This window comes from Anser brachyrhynchus (genome assembly GCF_964034855.1).
Source record: "Anser brachyrhynchus genome assembly, chromosome: 3".
Taxonomy (NCBI): domain Eukaryota; kingdom Metazoa; phylum Chordata; class Aves; order Anseriformes; family Anatidae; genus Anser; species Anser brachyrhynchus.
The window spans coordinates 57,977,856-57,992,864 of record NC_137696.1 but is presented as its reverse complement, the minus strand read 5'-3'; the positions used below and the strand labels follow the sequence as shown (position 1 = coordinate 57,992,864).

General features: G+C 38.1%; 1 protein-coding gene across 20 annotated transcripts in view; it reads left to right on the top strand.

The window, feature by feature from the left end:
• The window catches only part of SYNE1 (spectrin repeat containing nuclear envelope protein 1), a gene marked incomplete at its 5' end in the record, with an annotated part of 301,622 nt that overhangs the window by 270,953 nt on the left and 15,660 nt on the right, over positions 1–15,009 (top strand). For 15 of the 20 annotated variants that reach the window (XM_080587961.1, XM_080587963.1, XM_080587967.1 and 12 more), the window contains 8 exons: positions 2,584–2,771; positions 4,573–4,723; positions 8,430–8,612; positions 9,038–9,175; positions 9,930–10,121; positions 10,929–11,262; positions 12,106–12,174; positions 14,190–14,332. In XM_080587961.1, the coding sequence (XP_080444087.1) occupies positions 2,584–2,771; positions 4,573–4,723; positions 8,430–8,612; positions 9,038–9,175; positions 9,930–10,121; positions 10,929–11,262; positions 12,106–12,174; positions 14,190–14,332 (1,398 nt within the window). The remainder of the gene's footprint in view (positions 1–2,583; positions 2,772–4,572; positions 4,724–8,429; positions 8,613–9,037; positions 9,176–9,929; positions 10,122–10,928; positions 11,263–12,105; positions 12,175–14,189; positions 14,333–15,009) is intronic. The other 5 variants (XM_080587962.1, XM_080587954.1, XM_080587958.1 and 2 more) reach the window with 2 other exon arrangements.

Genomic DNA, 15,009 nt, shown 5'->3' with positions numbered 1-15,009 from the left:
AGTGAAAGGGACAGTGCTGAAGGAGAAAATACTGTGATTTTCCACTTTCTCATACAGGTGTTCACAAAATATCCTTCTGTTTCATATATGAGAACAGGAAATTAATAAAGTCATCGAGTCCAATCATCACAAACAACAAAATCAGATAACTGATATAAGATAAGATTACTCCATTTCAAATTTGATGATGATTTTAGATTCTATATTTAAACCTCATTTCCTGCTGGAAGGCTGTATTCATATTGCTAGTTGTTAGAAAGGTTTGTCCAATTAGAGCTTAAATTTATGTAGAGACAGTATGTCGACACTATGTTTCTTTTTGTGTGTTAACATTTTTTTTTACAAGCAAAATGACAGAATCACAGAATTGTCTAGGTTGGAAGAGACCTCCCAGATCATCTAGTCCAACCTCTGACCTAACACTAACAAGCCCTCCACTAAACCATATCACTAAGCTCTACATCTAAACGTCTTTTAAAGACCTTCGGGGATGGTGACTGAACCACTTCCCTGGGCAGCCCATTCCAATGCCTAACAACCCTTTCAGTAAAGAAGTTCTTCCTAATATCCAAACTAAACCTCCCCTGGCGCAACTTTAGCCCATTCCCCCTCGTCCTGTCACCAGGCACGTGGGAGAATAGATCAACCCCTACCTCGCTCGCTACAGCCTCCTTTAAGGTACCTATAGAGAGTGATAAGGTCGCCCCTGAGCCTCCTCCAGGCTGAACAATCCCAGCTCCCTCAGCCGCTCCTCACAAGACTTGTTCTCCGGACCCCTCACCAGCTTCATTGCCCTTCTCTGGACTCGCTCGAGCACCTCCATATCCTTCTTGTAGCGAGGGGCCCAGAACTGAACACAGTACTCAAGGTGCGGCCTCACCAGAGCCGAGTAAAGGGGGACAATCAATTCCCTAGCCCTGCTGGCCACACTGTTTCTTATACAAGCCAGGATGCTGTTGGCCTTCTTGGCCACCTGAGCACACCACTGGCTCATATTCAGCTGACTATCAACCAATACTCCCAGGTCCTTCTCTGCAAGGCAGCTTTCTAACCACTCAGTTTACCTCTACTTAGCCTCAAGTTACCGTGTTCTTGTTCTCCTACTGTGTTCATCTCTTGGGGCCCCCAGCACAAGAAGGACCTATTAGAACAATTCCAGAGGAGGGACACAAAGATGATCAGAGGGCTGGAGCACCTCTTCTATGATGACAGGCTGAGGGAGTTGGAGTTGTTCAGCCTGGAGAAGAAAAGGCTCCAGGGAGGTTCTTCCAAAGCAGGTCTACAGGCAAACTCTAGAGGGACTTTTTGGCAGGGAGTGTAGCGATAGGACAAGGAGTAATGGTTTTAAACTAAAATAGGGTAGATTTAGATTAGACATTAGGAAGAAGGGTTGGTGAGGCACTGGAACAGGTTGCCCAGAGAAGCTATATGCGCCCCATCCCTGGAAGCATTCAAGGCCAGATTGGATGGGGCTTTGAGAAACCTGGTCTAGTGGAAGGTGTCCCTGCCCGTGGCAGGGGGGTTGAAACTAGATGATCTTTAAGGCCCTTTCCAACCCAAACCATTCTATCATTCTATGATTCTATAAATAAAATTCCACATCTCTTATATTAACAGTTATTTTGTTCACCTGAACCAGAAGTGAATGTGGTATTCTAGATGCAATCTATCACTTTATGGTATAGTCATGTTAACACTTCTCTGTTACTCTTGGGATTATGTTGCCTTGACCTTGGTCCATCCTGACTTTTCCATCTAATATTCTGATGGTTCATTTCAAATTTAAGCAAAAGTCAGGGAGGGTTTATTTTTCTTGCACTTATCTAACAGAAATAGCCAATTACTTTTGTGGCTTGTCTCAACTTGAACCAGTAGTTCAAAACTGTAGCTGAAAATATGCTTCAAGAAGCAGCATTATCACCAGTGGAGAAAAAGACATTACAACCAAGAAACCAACAGGAGAAATAATACTGATCACATATAACAAGTGCTAAGACCACATAAGTGCATTTTCTTTAGCTGTCCTAAATACTCCTTTCCAATTCCAATTAAAATGCTATATGTTTTGAAAGTTGAAGGAATAAACTCCTACTAAATATGCAGTTTGACATGTGCTGCTGCCAATCTCCATGTCAGACATGCCACTATGCAGCTACCTTGCCTGGGGAAGAGTAGACTCATGAAGGGCCCCTCCAGTAGATAACAGTTTTTCCTGGCACACTTCTCTTACTAACTTCTGCTTTACACTTTCTATGATAATGGAGAAGGGATGGGAATGTCATTGGTGTTGTTGATTAAATGTAGCTGAAAGATATTCATCTGAGCATGCAGAGCTCTGGCAGTTTGTCCCATAGCTCCTGAGAGAGCTCGTCATGCTGCCAGGTTCTCCTAGCTTCGCTGATAACATTGCATCAATATTTGTGCTGTCACAAGCACAGTATCTATCTTAATAGATTGCTTTTTTCCTGTTTGCAATTGTTTGTTTGTTTGTTTTTGTTATTTTTTGATTAAGTAGAACAGAAATGCATCTGTATTTACGCATGTTTTGTCATTTCTCTTAAGAATTAATTTCTTCATCTACAGGAACTTCAGAGGGACATAGAGAAACACAGCACTGGAGTAGCATCTGTTCTCAATTTGTGTGAAGTGCTTCTTCATGACTGTGATGCCTGTGCCACAGAAACAGAGTGTGACTCTATCCAGCAGGCTACACGCAATCTGGACAGAAGGTGGAGGAACATTTGTGCAATGTCAATGGAAAGGCGACTTAAGTAAGTCTAAAATGTCTACAAATGAGTATTTCCTTCCACAAGCACAACTACAGGATGGGATATATATGATAGGTTTGCAGTATTGAAGGAAAGGGTCTTGTGGGAGTGTGGCCATGGGTGTCGACAAGCCCCATAGTTGGTGATAACATCGGACTCTTAACGATGAGGCCATAAGGAATGCAAAGAGTTTAGAGGGAGCAAAGAAGGGTGATTCAGGAGACACCTTGTTGTCTCGGGTTGCTAGTTCTCCAGCCATTAAGGCATGGAAGTTGCTGGGTGTTTGCTGTTGCCAGGCAAAGTCGTTGACCAGCGAATAGATAGTGGAAAAGTACTGCTGTGGGGTGATTGATATAAGAAGGGAGTCTGTCCTCAGTAAGGATAGATGAAGTTATGCCCTCAATAAGGGAGAGTTGAAGTTATGTCATCAATAAAGTAGTAGCAGTTACTGATCCTCTTTCGACCCTGGTGTCCGTGTGGTCCTTTACGCCACAAAGTCTGGGGGTCAGAAAAGGATCATACACTGAATAAAAGCCAATAGTTATCATGATACTGGAAAAAAAAAAAAAAAGAAAATGGTTGCATTATTATGGGTCTTTATATAAAGTACACAAGTCAATTACCAAATTTTGCTCACATGAGGCCTTTGATGGAATATGTTTGATTTTCCATGCTTTATGGAAGCAATGAGAAATAAACTAGAGAAAGTATGGATGACTTCAGTGACTCCAAGAGGTTTAGAAAACATGACCTAAAAGGGAGAGTTGCAATAATTAGGCTTACCCTAACGATGTTTGTCCTGCTTCATATCCATAGATTGCTATCTCTAAGTAATTTTCTACTGTTTCCATGGTAATGTATGCTATTAATACATTTGTAATAGTAAATTAGCTGAGCTATCAGTATTTAGAATTGTTATTGTGCTAGAAAGTTATTCATTTGAAAAAGGAAAAAAAAATCAGGTGTTGAAACTCAAGTTCAACAACATATCATCAAAGTGTAAATTTTGCCTCAGAGTATTGCATGGATCAGGCTCCTTTCAGACCTGCATATCTAAGATTTGGGGAAAATGTCTTCTGTATGCAAAAGCACACAAAGTTCTGTTGTAATATAAGCTGTCCCCACCCCAAAAAAAAAGATCATCTTGGGATTTTACAGTCTCAATATTAAGACAATTTGATTTCAGGGTCAAGAGTCAACCACTCCTTTCACATATTTAATTGAGATCAAATAGTCTATCTGAAAAGTTGAAATAATTTTTAATTTTTTTTATTAAAAAAAAAAAAAGTTGTTACCATGTATACTGAGAGAGAACATTTTACCACTTGTTGAATGCCAAAAAAAGAAAAAAAAAAAAGTCATGTCCTTTTGCCATGCAGGATAATGACTGAGAACTTTAAAACAACTCAAGCATTCTGTAAAAAAAAAAAAAAAAGTTCTGCAGTTGAAGTTACTGTGGAATTTCTAATCTCTGAAATACTGGTTTAGGTACCTAGATTAGACTGTATATCTGAAGTTATTTAGCATGTGCTATGATTTTTACAGCTCCTATTGCATGTTTATAGTGTTCTTTTTATAACGGTTCCAAAATTAGATGTAGTAAAAAAAAACTCATCATCTTATTCCAGCTCAGTCTGGAATGAGTCAGTCTCCTCTGTTGTCTGTTTATCAACCTGCCTGTCTGAGTTAGATTAAGAGCCAGTTATTGTTTAGTGCAGTACTAGTTTGCTGTTGATGATTAAAGTACTGAAGGTCAGCTGTTCTTCAGTCCCAGCATTCCTTAATTTTCCATTATCTATTGCAGAATTGAAGAGACGTGGCGGTTATGGCAAAAGTTTTTGGATGACTACTCAAGATTTGAAGATTGGCTAAAAACCTCTGAGAGGACAGCTGCTTTCCCGAGCTCCTCTGGCGTACTTTACACGGTTGCTAAGGAAGAACTGAAGAAATTTGAGGTGATTTATAATACTTGAAATTTAATATCTACTGATCACATTACAGCATCCAGCTGGTGTTCTTCCTTCCCATACACAAGTCACTCAGCAGACACTGTATTGACATAGCAGAGTTGATGATTTTGCAACTGCCCTCTCTGGCATGTTTCTAGGAGGAAAAAACAGTGGAAGGTGGAAACTAAAAACGCTAATAAGTTAATCCAGCCTCACTTCATTTTTCTTCACCACAGTTAGAATTCTTGGCATTTTTCTTCTGCAGCTCTTTAATATGCTCAGTCAGCAGGTGCTCCATAGCATTCATTAATCTCTCTTCAGTAAGTACCTCTTCAAATGAACGCTGTATGTCTTGGCTTTTGCTTTGATTTCATCCCTTTACTTCTTTCCATAACACTCTGATACCAGCCCTCTGAACTCTTGTATTGTTTTGTACAAAGTACTATGTCCTCATGTTAGATACTTATCCCTGAAATGCACATGCATGCAAGTATTGTTGTATGTTCACATGGTGTCCCCAGCAACTTAGAGGTCAAGTGTGTCCTTAAAAGTTGACAAGCTGTCACTTCAGTCAATGCTTAATGGCTTGTTACATAACCCTGTCATGTCTCCTACAAAGTGATGCTTTGTCTCATAATTGCAATGGGTTGTAAGCCTGTATGCAAAGCACACACAGTCCGTGTGGCTAATCACGGTAAAAGTCATAGAATCAGAGAACCACAGAATGGCTGGGATTGAAAGGGGCCTTAAAGATCATCTAGTTCCAACCCCCCTTTCATGGGCAGGGACACCTCCCACTAGACCAGGTTGCTCAAAGCCCAATCCGACCTGCCCTTGAATGTTTCTAGTGATAGGGCATCCACAACTTCTCTGGGCAACCTGTTCCACCTTCTGGGTAAAAGATTTCTTCCTAACGTCTAATCTAAATTTCCTCTCTTTTACCTTAAAGCCATTACTCCCTGTCCTATCACCACACGCCCTGACAAAGAGTCACTCCCCAGCTTTTCTGTAGGCCCCTTTTAGGTTCTGTAAGGCCACTATTAGGTCTCCCTGAAGCCTTCTCTAGGCTAAACAACCTCTCTCAGTCTGTCTTCATAGGAGAGGTGCTCCATCCCTCTGATTGTCTTTTGCTTAGTTTTAGATTTGCAAAGAGAATATCAAGATGAGAGAGAAAAATGACTCTGAAGAAAGAGAGCAAATTATTTAGAGATTTCTGTAAACAAGCCAGGTGCTAGAAAGTATTTGCTCTGAGGAAGAAATGCTAATTTTACATGTCCAAGAGAAGTTAATACTTTCTAGTGTGGCATTTAATTCAGAAACATAAACTGTGAAGCACTGATTCAGGTTTTATTATTGACATTTGCATCTCTGAGTGTACTGGCCAGGTTCTGTTGTTATACACTGCCAGACTTCTTAATTAGGGTGAGGTAGGTTACCAGAGCATAATAATGCTTGCTTGCTGGACCCATGCACTCTGCCTCAGACTTTCTTTTCATTGTTTCTTTATTCAGTGATCATGTGTCTAAGTGTCTTGTTTAGCAAGTCACTCTATGAGAAACAGTACCAAAAATCTTAGCTGTCTGATTTTCACAGGTGACTTGACATTGCCCAAAACCTGTTTCATCAAACCTCCATTTTTAAGGTGACCTTCCCTCTCCTGCAGACTTGTGTGATTTTTACTGCAGGAACTAGCTGCAAAGTTTAGCTGTCTTTCTAGAAGCCTAGAAGCTTTCCCTGCAGTGGGTTCTTTCTCCTTTCCCTTTTCCCTCTTCTTCCTGATTATGTAGTTTCTCAAACTACCAAAAAAAAAAAAAAAAAAAAAAAAAGAATAGAAAATATAAGAATTTGGTGTTCAAATTCAGTTGAATTCAGCAAATTCACTGTTAAGTCAGTATAAAGTCAGCCACCTATGCATACTAACTAAACTGATTTTCTGCTTTAACTGAGGTTTTTTTCTAATTTTATTTTCCCCTCCATATTAGATGAAGAATAATAATAAAAGTAAATAAATAATAAAAATAGTAATTAAAAAAAGTGTAAGACCATGTAAGAACATTTCATTTCCTGATCGTGGAGGTCAGAGATGACTGTCACTGAATTCACAATACAAATTCACACTGCATCCTCCTCAATAGCTTACAGAGAAATGAAAAGAGGTTACAGGGAAGAAGGCAACAGATGTATTCTTGTGTAGCTGAACTGGAAGAATGTAAAAACAAATACACAGCTGTTCTTTTGCTGGACAAGTCTTGGTAACAGGTGAAACAACAACTGCACATTTGTAGATTTCATAATTGTAGTAAATATAGTCATAATTGTGCCTCTTGCATGAGAATCACTTCCCTTTTTCTCCTTGTGTGATTTTAAGTGAATTCAGTTTTGTTGAGTATTTCACTCCAGTTACAAGCCCATTTGCTGCTTGTTGGTTGTCCCCTACTCAATTTAACAGTGATTTAAACAAAGGAATAGTTGTATTGAGAGGACTCTACACACTTTTATCTTTTTTTCTGTTTTTGGACCAGCTTCTTTACTTCTGTCTCTGGTCTTATGGTAAAAGAGTGCTTATTTCACTTTTAGCTTTAGTACAGTATGAAGAGTATATATCGTTAATGAAGAAATCTTGTGTTACCTGATATTAATGAAAAATTATATACTGAAGTGTTTTTATCCATCACACTTCTCTGGTTCTGAATAAGGATGGTGTCCTGTTTTGGGAGAGATTGTTTATTTGCTTTGTGAGCAATAGTGGAGAGCAAGTTTGCAGAACTACAATTGGAGCAAAAAAATGTTCACCTTTGCCCTTCTTTTATTCAAAAGAGAGATGGTAAAGTAGTCAATTTTAAGGCTTCTTTTGTTTGATTTTCTGTTTGTGAAAATAGAGGTAAGTGGAATTTTGAAAAACAATTCATAAATAATTTTTGATTGGAAAAAAACAATCAACTTCTTACACAGTGCTTCCTGTAACTTGCTTTGTGATTGCTAGTCACACTGTGAAACTGATGGGCTAAATCATCTACTTTTCCACTACCCAACTGGGTGACCGAGTCTTTAGTAACAGTAGAGGAAGCACTGAAAGTGTGTGACACAGACACTTGTCCAGGCATATGTTGGTATGGATGTTCATAAAATTTTCTTTCCGTGAAAATTTTAAGACAAAACTGACTTGAATACCAATATACTGAGGTTAAAGAGATTATTCCTTCAGTACCATTTTTTGCTATTTTTGGTAAAACTCAGATTAAGCAGTTTCTTAAAACTTAAATATTTGCACTTCAGCAAATGTAGTTTGTGTAAGGAAATCCAATGAAGCCACAGGAATCTTGGCTTACTTTTCCATTAAATAATAAAAAAAAAAGTTTCATATTCATTGTTTGTGTTCCTGTTCTTCAATACAAAGGCATAAGAGCAAGTAGAGGACACTATCTTATTTTTTTTGGGGTGTGATTTTTATCATTGTAACAGGTATTCTTCTTTCAATTTGTCACTCAGTAAACTATGTCAGCCTTGTAAACTTTTTTCTTTTTCTTGTTCATTTTAATCAGAAGAGCATATCTCAACGTCTGCATCTACACTGAAATTTATTTAACCCCAAAAGATCAGCTAGCATGGGTTTTAGTGTAGAAGCAGGGTCAAAGTAAAAGGAGAGGCAATATACATATTGTGATTTAAATAATGAAAAATCTGATGGTGTCTTTTATTCACACTGCTTTAGGCCTTCCAGAGACAGGTGCATGAAAGTCTGACTCAGCTGGAACTGATTAACAAGCAATATCGTCGCCTGGCCCGGGAAAACCGTACTGATTCTAACTGCAGCCTCAAGCAGATGGTCCATGAGGGAAACCAGAGATGGGACAACTTACAAAAGCGAGTTACCTCCATCCTGCGCAGGCTAAAAGTATTTTTCCCTGTTTAAGACTTTGGCTTTCACTACTGTACTTGTGAATTAAGGGTACTCCAGAACCTTCAAGTTTAATACATTTTAAGTGTTTTTGAGGGTTTTTCTACCCTTGGAAGAGAAAGGGAGCTTAGAAGTTCACTTTGAGGTAACCAAAGCATGAAATCTATAGACAAATGCTTGGTGACCTTGAATACCACCTCTTCCTTAGAAGATAACTTTTGTTTGTCTGCTAATTGCAGCTGAAGGTGATGTTACTGAAGAAGGAACCCTAGAAATCATGTAGGAAATGAAAGAAGAAAGTGTACTGAATTTGGATTAGGTTTGAAGGGCATGAAAGCTCTTTCTTTGGAGAATGCTGTTGCTGATTTTTGGGAGGTTGTTTGGTCATTTCATGCCACTCTGTTTTCCACTCCACTTCCCAGCATTTTATTGGCCAACGTGAGGAGTTTGAGACAGCACGTGATAGCATCCTGGTTTGGCTAACAGAGATGGACCTGCAGCTGACCAACATAGAGCATTTCTCAGAGTGTGATGTCCAAGCAAAGATAAAGCAACTTAAGGTAAAGAATAAGTAAATGGAGAGAGGGTGAGGGAAGAGTGAAGGGATAAAAACAGTCTTGGGTCATCAGAAGGTGGGAGTTGGGGGGGAGGCAGCTAGGGGAGAATTTAAGAAACATTAAGCCAAAGTGCATCCTGATACAGTCCCTTAATTGCAGGCTGAAATTCAGCCTCAGAAGTTTTGGTATATGTCATGTTTCAATACGTACTTTTCTGCTAGAGTGAAAGAACTTTGGGCAGTGATAAATTTTCAGAAAAACAAGTGATAGTCTCTGTTCCCTAATTAAAGGAAGAAATGTAGATTAAAAATAATGTCAGGTCTCCAGTACCTCTGACACCTAACAATTACTACATTTTCCAACCATTTCTGCATCCAAGTAATACATTATGTGGTGAGAAAAATGTCAAATGGAAATCACATTATGTTATCCAAAATTCCAGTAGGTTAGCTTTAGCATCTGTGTCCATTCTAGACGTTTGGTCATGGGCATGGCTTGTTTAGAGAAGAGCTTTCTTTCCAAATACAACAAGAGAGGAATGAAATGGTAAACCATGAAGTATCACTGTTTTTGACAAGAAAGACTGTGGAATGCTAAATTTAATTTCTCATTGTTGTTCATACCAGAATATTTATAATCATTCCATTTTGTTACCCGCACCGTTCTTACTGAAAAAATCTAAGACTTGTATCCTTAACAACTTAGGTTGTTTTAATGAAGATTTCATTGGTAAAGTATGGGCTTTGCTTTTTTAAAGGCTTTCCAGCAAGAAATTTCCCTGAACAACAACAAAATTGAGCAGATAATTGTGCAGGGAGAGCAACTCATTGAGAAATGTGAGCCAATGGATGCAGCTGTCATTGAAGAAGAATTAGACGAGCTGCGTCGTTACTGTCAAGAGGTCTTTGGACGTGTGGAACGTTATCACAAGAAACTGATCCGTCTTCCTGTGTGTATACTTACATATGTATTTGCTTTATTGCCATTTAACAAATGTGAGAATGAGGAGACAGAAAGATGTTGAAATGAACTAACATTTCCAACTTTCAAAAAAAAAATCCTGTGGTTTTAATTTTGTTACAACTCTGACTATCTGCCTCCCTTCATTGCATGCTATTTATGTCCTGTTCAGAGAGCAAACTTAACAGATCTGGATTTTTTTGTAAAGCCTCATGAAAATCCATGCAAACTTGAGATTTATAAAGTTTTGCTAATGGGGGAACATCTCTATTGTTTTGTTTTCAAAACAATAATAGAGTGATTCTCCCCAAGCAGAACAGATAGAAATTTGTCTCCAGAACTGAACAAACAGCTGAAGAAGTGAGAGCAAAATGATTTTTGGTAGCTCAAGTCCCACAAAAGGGAAGGAACAAAACCCATTTTTTCCAAAAAAATGAAAGAATATAACAGGAGCACTGGTCACAATAAAGGTCACTTAACATTTGACTCCAGAGTTTTCTTTATCTTGATGTCTGCATTACACTGGCATCAGTAGAAAGTCTGGAGCCATTTGCTTAGTGTGATAGTGTGGTGCCTTACATAATTAAAATGACCTTACATTATGAAATTTCTTGTTGTTCTCTTTTTTAGTGGACCTTTAAATAATGAAGGGGAAGTGCAAAAGGAAGCAAAATGTAAACCCCATCATTTGACTATTACCTAATGCTACTTTATGCTTTATATTTATGCTGCCCAGGTTGACCTTACAGTGCTTTTGCATGTTGCATTGATCGATCCATTTGCATTATTTTTCTAGCTGACAGATGATGAACATGACCTCTCTGACAGAGAGGTGGATCTGGATGAATCAGCAGATCTCTCTGATATACACTGGCACGACAAATCTGCAGACAGCATTCTCTCCCCACATCCTTCTTCCAACCTTTCACTGCCCCTTTCACAGCCAGTGAGAAGTGAGCGATCAGGTCGGGACACCCCTGCAAGCGTGGACTCCATCCCCCTGGAGTGGGATCATGACTATGACCTTAGCAGAGACCTGGAGACCGCTGGTTCACGGGAAGTGCACTCTGAGGAAGAAGATGGAGAACAAGAGAAAGACTTCTACCTGAGAGGAGCAGCAAGTATAGCAGGTATGGTAGCAAATTGTGTGTCCTGTTCTCTCAGTAAGAAGAAGCAAATGTTACATGTGTGACTGCTTGGCTAAGATACTCATGGAAAAGTATTTTAAATAGCCCCTGAAGATCTTAAATAGCTTTCCGCAAGTGATCCCAACGGCCTTCTGGCCTTAGATGCAGTGCTGGAAATTCCTGGATGACTACAGCCTTGGAAAATCACAAAGGTTTGTATGATATGACAGAGAATTGGCTATCTCTGTGCCTGCAGCTTGCCAGATGGGATATGTCATCTGTAAGAACTATGCGTCATAACTTATTCTGACTAGAGGATATGCTGGATATGGCAAGAAGCGCAGAACATACCGATGAAGAAATGCTGGGGGAGAGATCAACAACCCAAATCATAAAGTGCTTAAGTAAATCTTATTTAAATCTTAAAGTCCATATCCAGGCAAGACTCCAACAACCGTGAGTTCAGACTGAGGTGGCATCTCAGGTCTTGCTTTCCAGCAAAGCTGGAAATCCTTCCTAAGTTTGTATAGTTTGTGCAATAAATCTTAGTAAGTGAAAGTTACCGAATGCAGACAATTGTGCAGGAAGACTTACTGGTATATTACACTCTGATCTTGTGGCTGTCTTTTGCTTTCCAGGTCATTGCTCTGAAAAGAGTCAGGTTTCCCTGGATATTAAGAGACTTTTTAGCAGGATCCTTACTTTTGTCTTCATCGTTTTTCCTTCTCCAGAAAGGATGTTTGCTATTGGAACTGTTTCTGTACTTCATCCCATGGAAAAGACTCCTGTTATGAGGAGACAGCCATTGCTGAGCTGTCAGTTTAAACTGTGCTTTTATTTTTTCAGATGTAGAGATCCCTGAAACTCTTGACACCTATGTAACACTTACAGAAAACGCACTCAAAAATATCTCTGGTAGGCACTGAAAAATTCTAAGCATAGCCAGATGCAAATACTACAGTGCACAAGCAAAGCATCTTCCTCTTCTCTATGTCTTGGTATCTGTTATACTTTTCACAACTTACAAATATTTCTTCTGTGGCAGCATTGGCATATTAATGTAGAAATACCTGCTTTACTGCTGTGATTAAAGGTATTACTGGGTGCATGGATGAAACAATGAAGTTTGAAGTATTGGCCCTCTCACCTTCTCTAATCACAAAGCTGATTAGACGAAGCTGATCAGTAGTTTATTCACATTGGTATTTGTTCTTTGAAGTCCCACAACAGGACTCAATGCTCTATGTCTCTCAGAGAAGAGTGATTTCTACAAAGATTAGAGCACAAGGAAAAGATATAGAGCAACACTTAAAGGTTCAGTTTTGCACTTTTTTTTTTTTAACACCACAGCTTGAATTATTATTTAGCTATAAAGTTTTAGGTTAGTTCTTATTTCATGTGATTATGATGCTAAGGTGACGGACATACTGTCATCCAACGTCTTTGTTTTAGTCTTTTATATTGGAAGGTAGATTTTTTTCAGTTTGCATTTTTACACAAGATTAAGCATACTGTTTCACTTGTTAGATCTCAAAGAGATTAGATGCACTTGCAAATACCTTCTCTCATGATCTCACAGTTTTACTCTTGTGAAATAATGCAATGTTGCAAAAATGAAATATCAAACATTTTAAAATCTTTGAATTTGTTACCTCAGGTTCACTGTCTGGTTTAATTTTTTTCCCCAGTTTAGTCAAATAATACTGTGAGTTAATCATGATTAAGAATATAGATAGTATTATGTATAGAAAAATGTATAGTTTCATGACCCATGAAAATTTTGAAAGTAGTGAGAGAAAATTTTGAGCAACTTGTTCTGTCTATTTGGTGGGATGGCATTTTGTATGAAAAGAAGTTTAACCATCTCAGAGTCCCCATTTTCTGTAATTAGCTGGACAGAAGGCTTACTTTATCTATGCAAGTTTTCAAACTTGTTTTTTATAAACAAATTCAGACCGTCTTTGTAAAAAAATGGAAATCAGGCACAGTCATAGAATATGGATAAGAGGAATCTCATGCAGTCAGTCCTCTAGGCTGCAGACTACTTCTGACCAGAATTGGCTATATCTGATTCATATCACAGAATTCACTTGACCTCTATAAGGAAAATGTACTTGCTTCAAAAACAATATGAGTTCCAAATGGCTTGGTAGAATAATACCATTTTTAAACTGTGTTAAACATTATTTTTGTCAAATATTTGAATGGAAAAACACTATAAATTTTGCTGCCTAGTGTGGTTGCTTTAGTCAGGTGTGGGCTATTCACTGTGGCACTTCAGAACATCCAGTCTTCTTTGGATTTTGAGAATATAATTACAACAATATCACTTATCATTTATATACCACTTTTGCTCTTCAAAATTGAATATAAATAGAATCCATTCATGTAGCTCAAAATTCTACTATTTTTAGTGCAGAAAATTAATACAAAGAGAAACAAGAAGAAATCAAATTTTAATGCAGACTTTGAAACAGGAGCTTGTGATACAAGGTTTTATCTGGGAGTGTTTGAACATGAAAAGGAGCCATGCTGTCTCCAAAGTCAGTGAGGCTAGAACATGTTTTGGTAAGATCTTTGCGCTTCACACTGGTGAGAGATTCTCTGAGGGAAAAAGTCCTTTCAGAATAGTTAGCAAGCCTGCTTGAAACTGTGAAGTTTTTGATCATATTCTTATGGAAATTATGTTCATTTGTACAGTGGTAGAAATATATATATTTATATATATAAAGATTGCTAACATGCTCTAATGTGACTAGTTATTAGTTTGCTTTGACGTGTACTACTCATACAGATGCAGTCATGTTTCTTCTTTACTGTGTAATCTAGCTAGTATTCCTGATACTTACTCTGCCTGGGCAAAATGTAGATAGAAGTTCTGGAAAATTTGTGTGGCAGTCACTTTTTTGTTTGTTTGTTTTTTGATACAGGAGAATCTAGTGCGCTAGAAACACATATCCTACAGCTGGACAAGGCCTTAGATACCAGTCGTTTCCAAATACAGCAAACAGAAAACATCATCCGCAGCAAAACACCTACAGGACCAGAGCTGGATTCCAGTTACAAGGGATATGTGCGTGTGCTTGATTCTCATTATGTGCTGACATTACTAAAAATCACTGTTCTTAGTCATGGTGGTGTATTTTGGAACAAAAGTCAAATAAGCACTCCAAGCTTAGGTTTACTTGAAAGAAATCAAGCTGTATTTTGAAAGAAATACAGCTTTTTCAACAACTGCTTCTCAGGCTTACTCACTCACATGGTTACTTACCCTTAATCACATGCTTTGTTGTTTACATTATTAGTGTTTTTACAATAGTATAAGTTTACAGAAACATCACTCTAGGGAGTTTATTTTCCTATTATATTTCTGTAGATGTCCAAAAGTAATTTCTCACACGTGTCTTTATCCATCTGATGTTGATATCTCTGTTTAAAATTCCTCTGCTTTTAAGAGCAAGTTTTAAAGCTTGATGCATAATATTCATTTTGCTGATGAATTGTAAACATGCATCATGTAAGCAAAGTTGCATATGTGGAATCCATGACTGAAAAGCTTTCTCAGAGAGGTTTTCTGTAAGAAAAATATCTCCGTAAGTTTTTCAGACCATTTTATTACTGACAGAATTGAAAATTTAGGTGCTTGGATATATAGTAATATTTCCATACTGTTGTTTCTTTTCTTAATCACATTTTTTAGTGTCTAAACATTTAGAATAGATGTCACCTGAAGTTCTCCAGCAAGATATG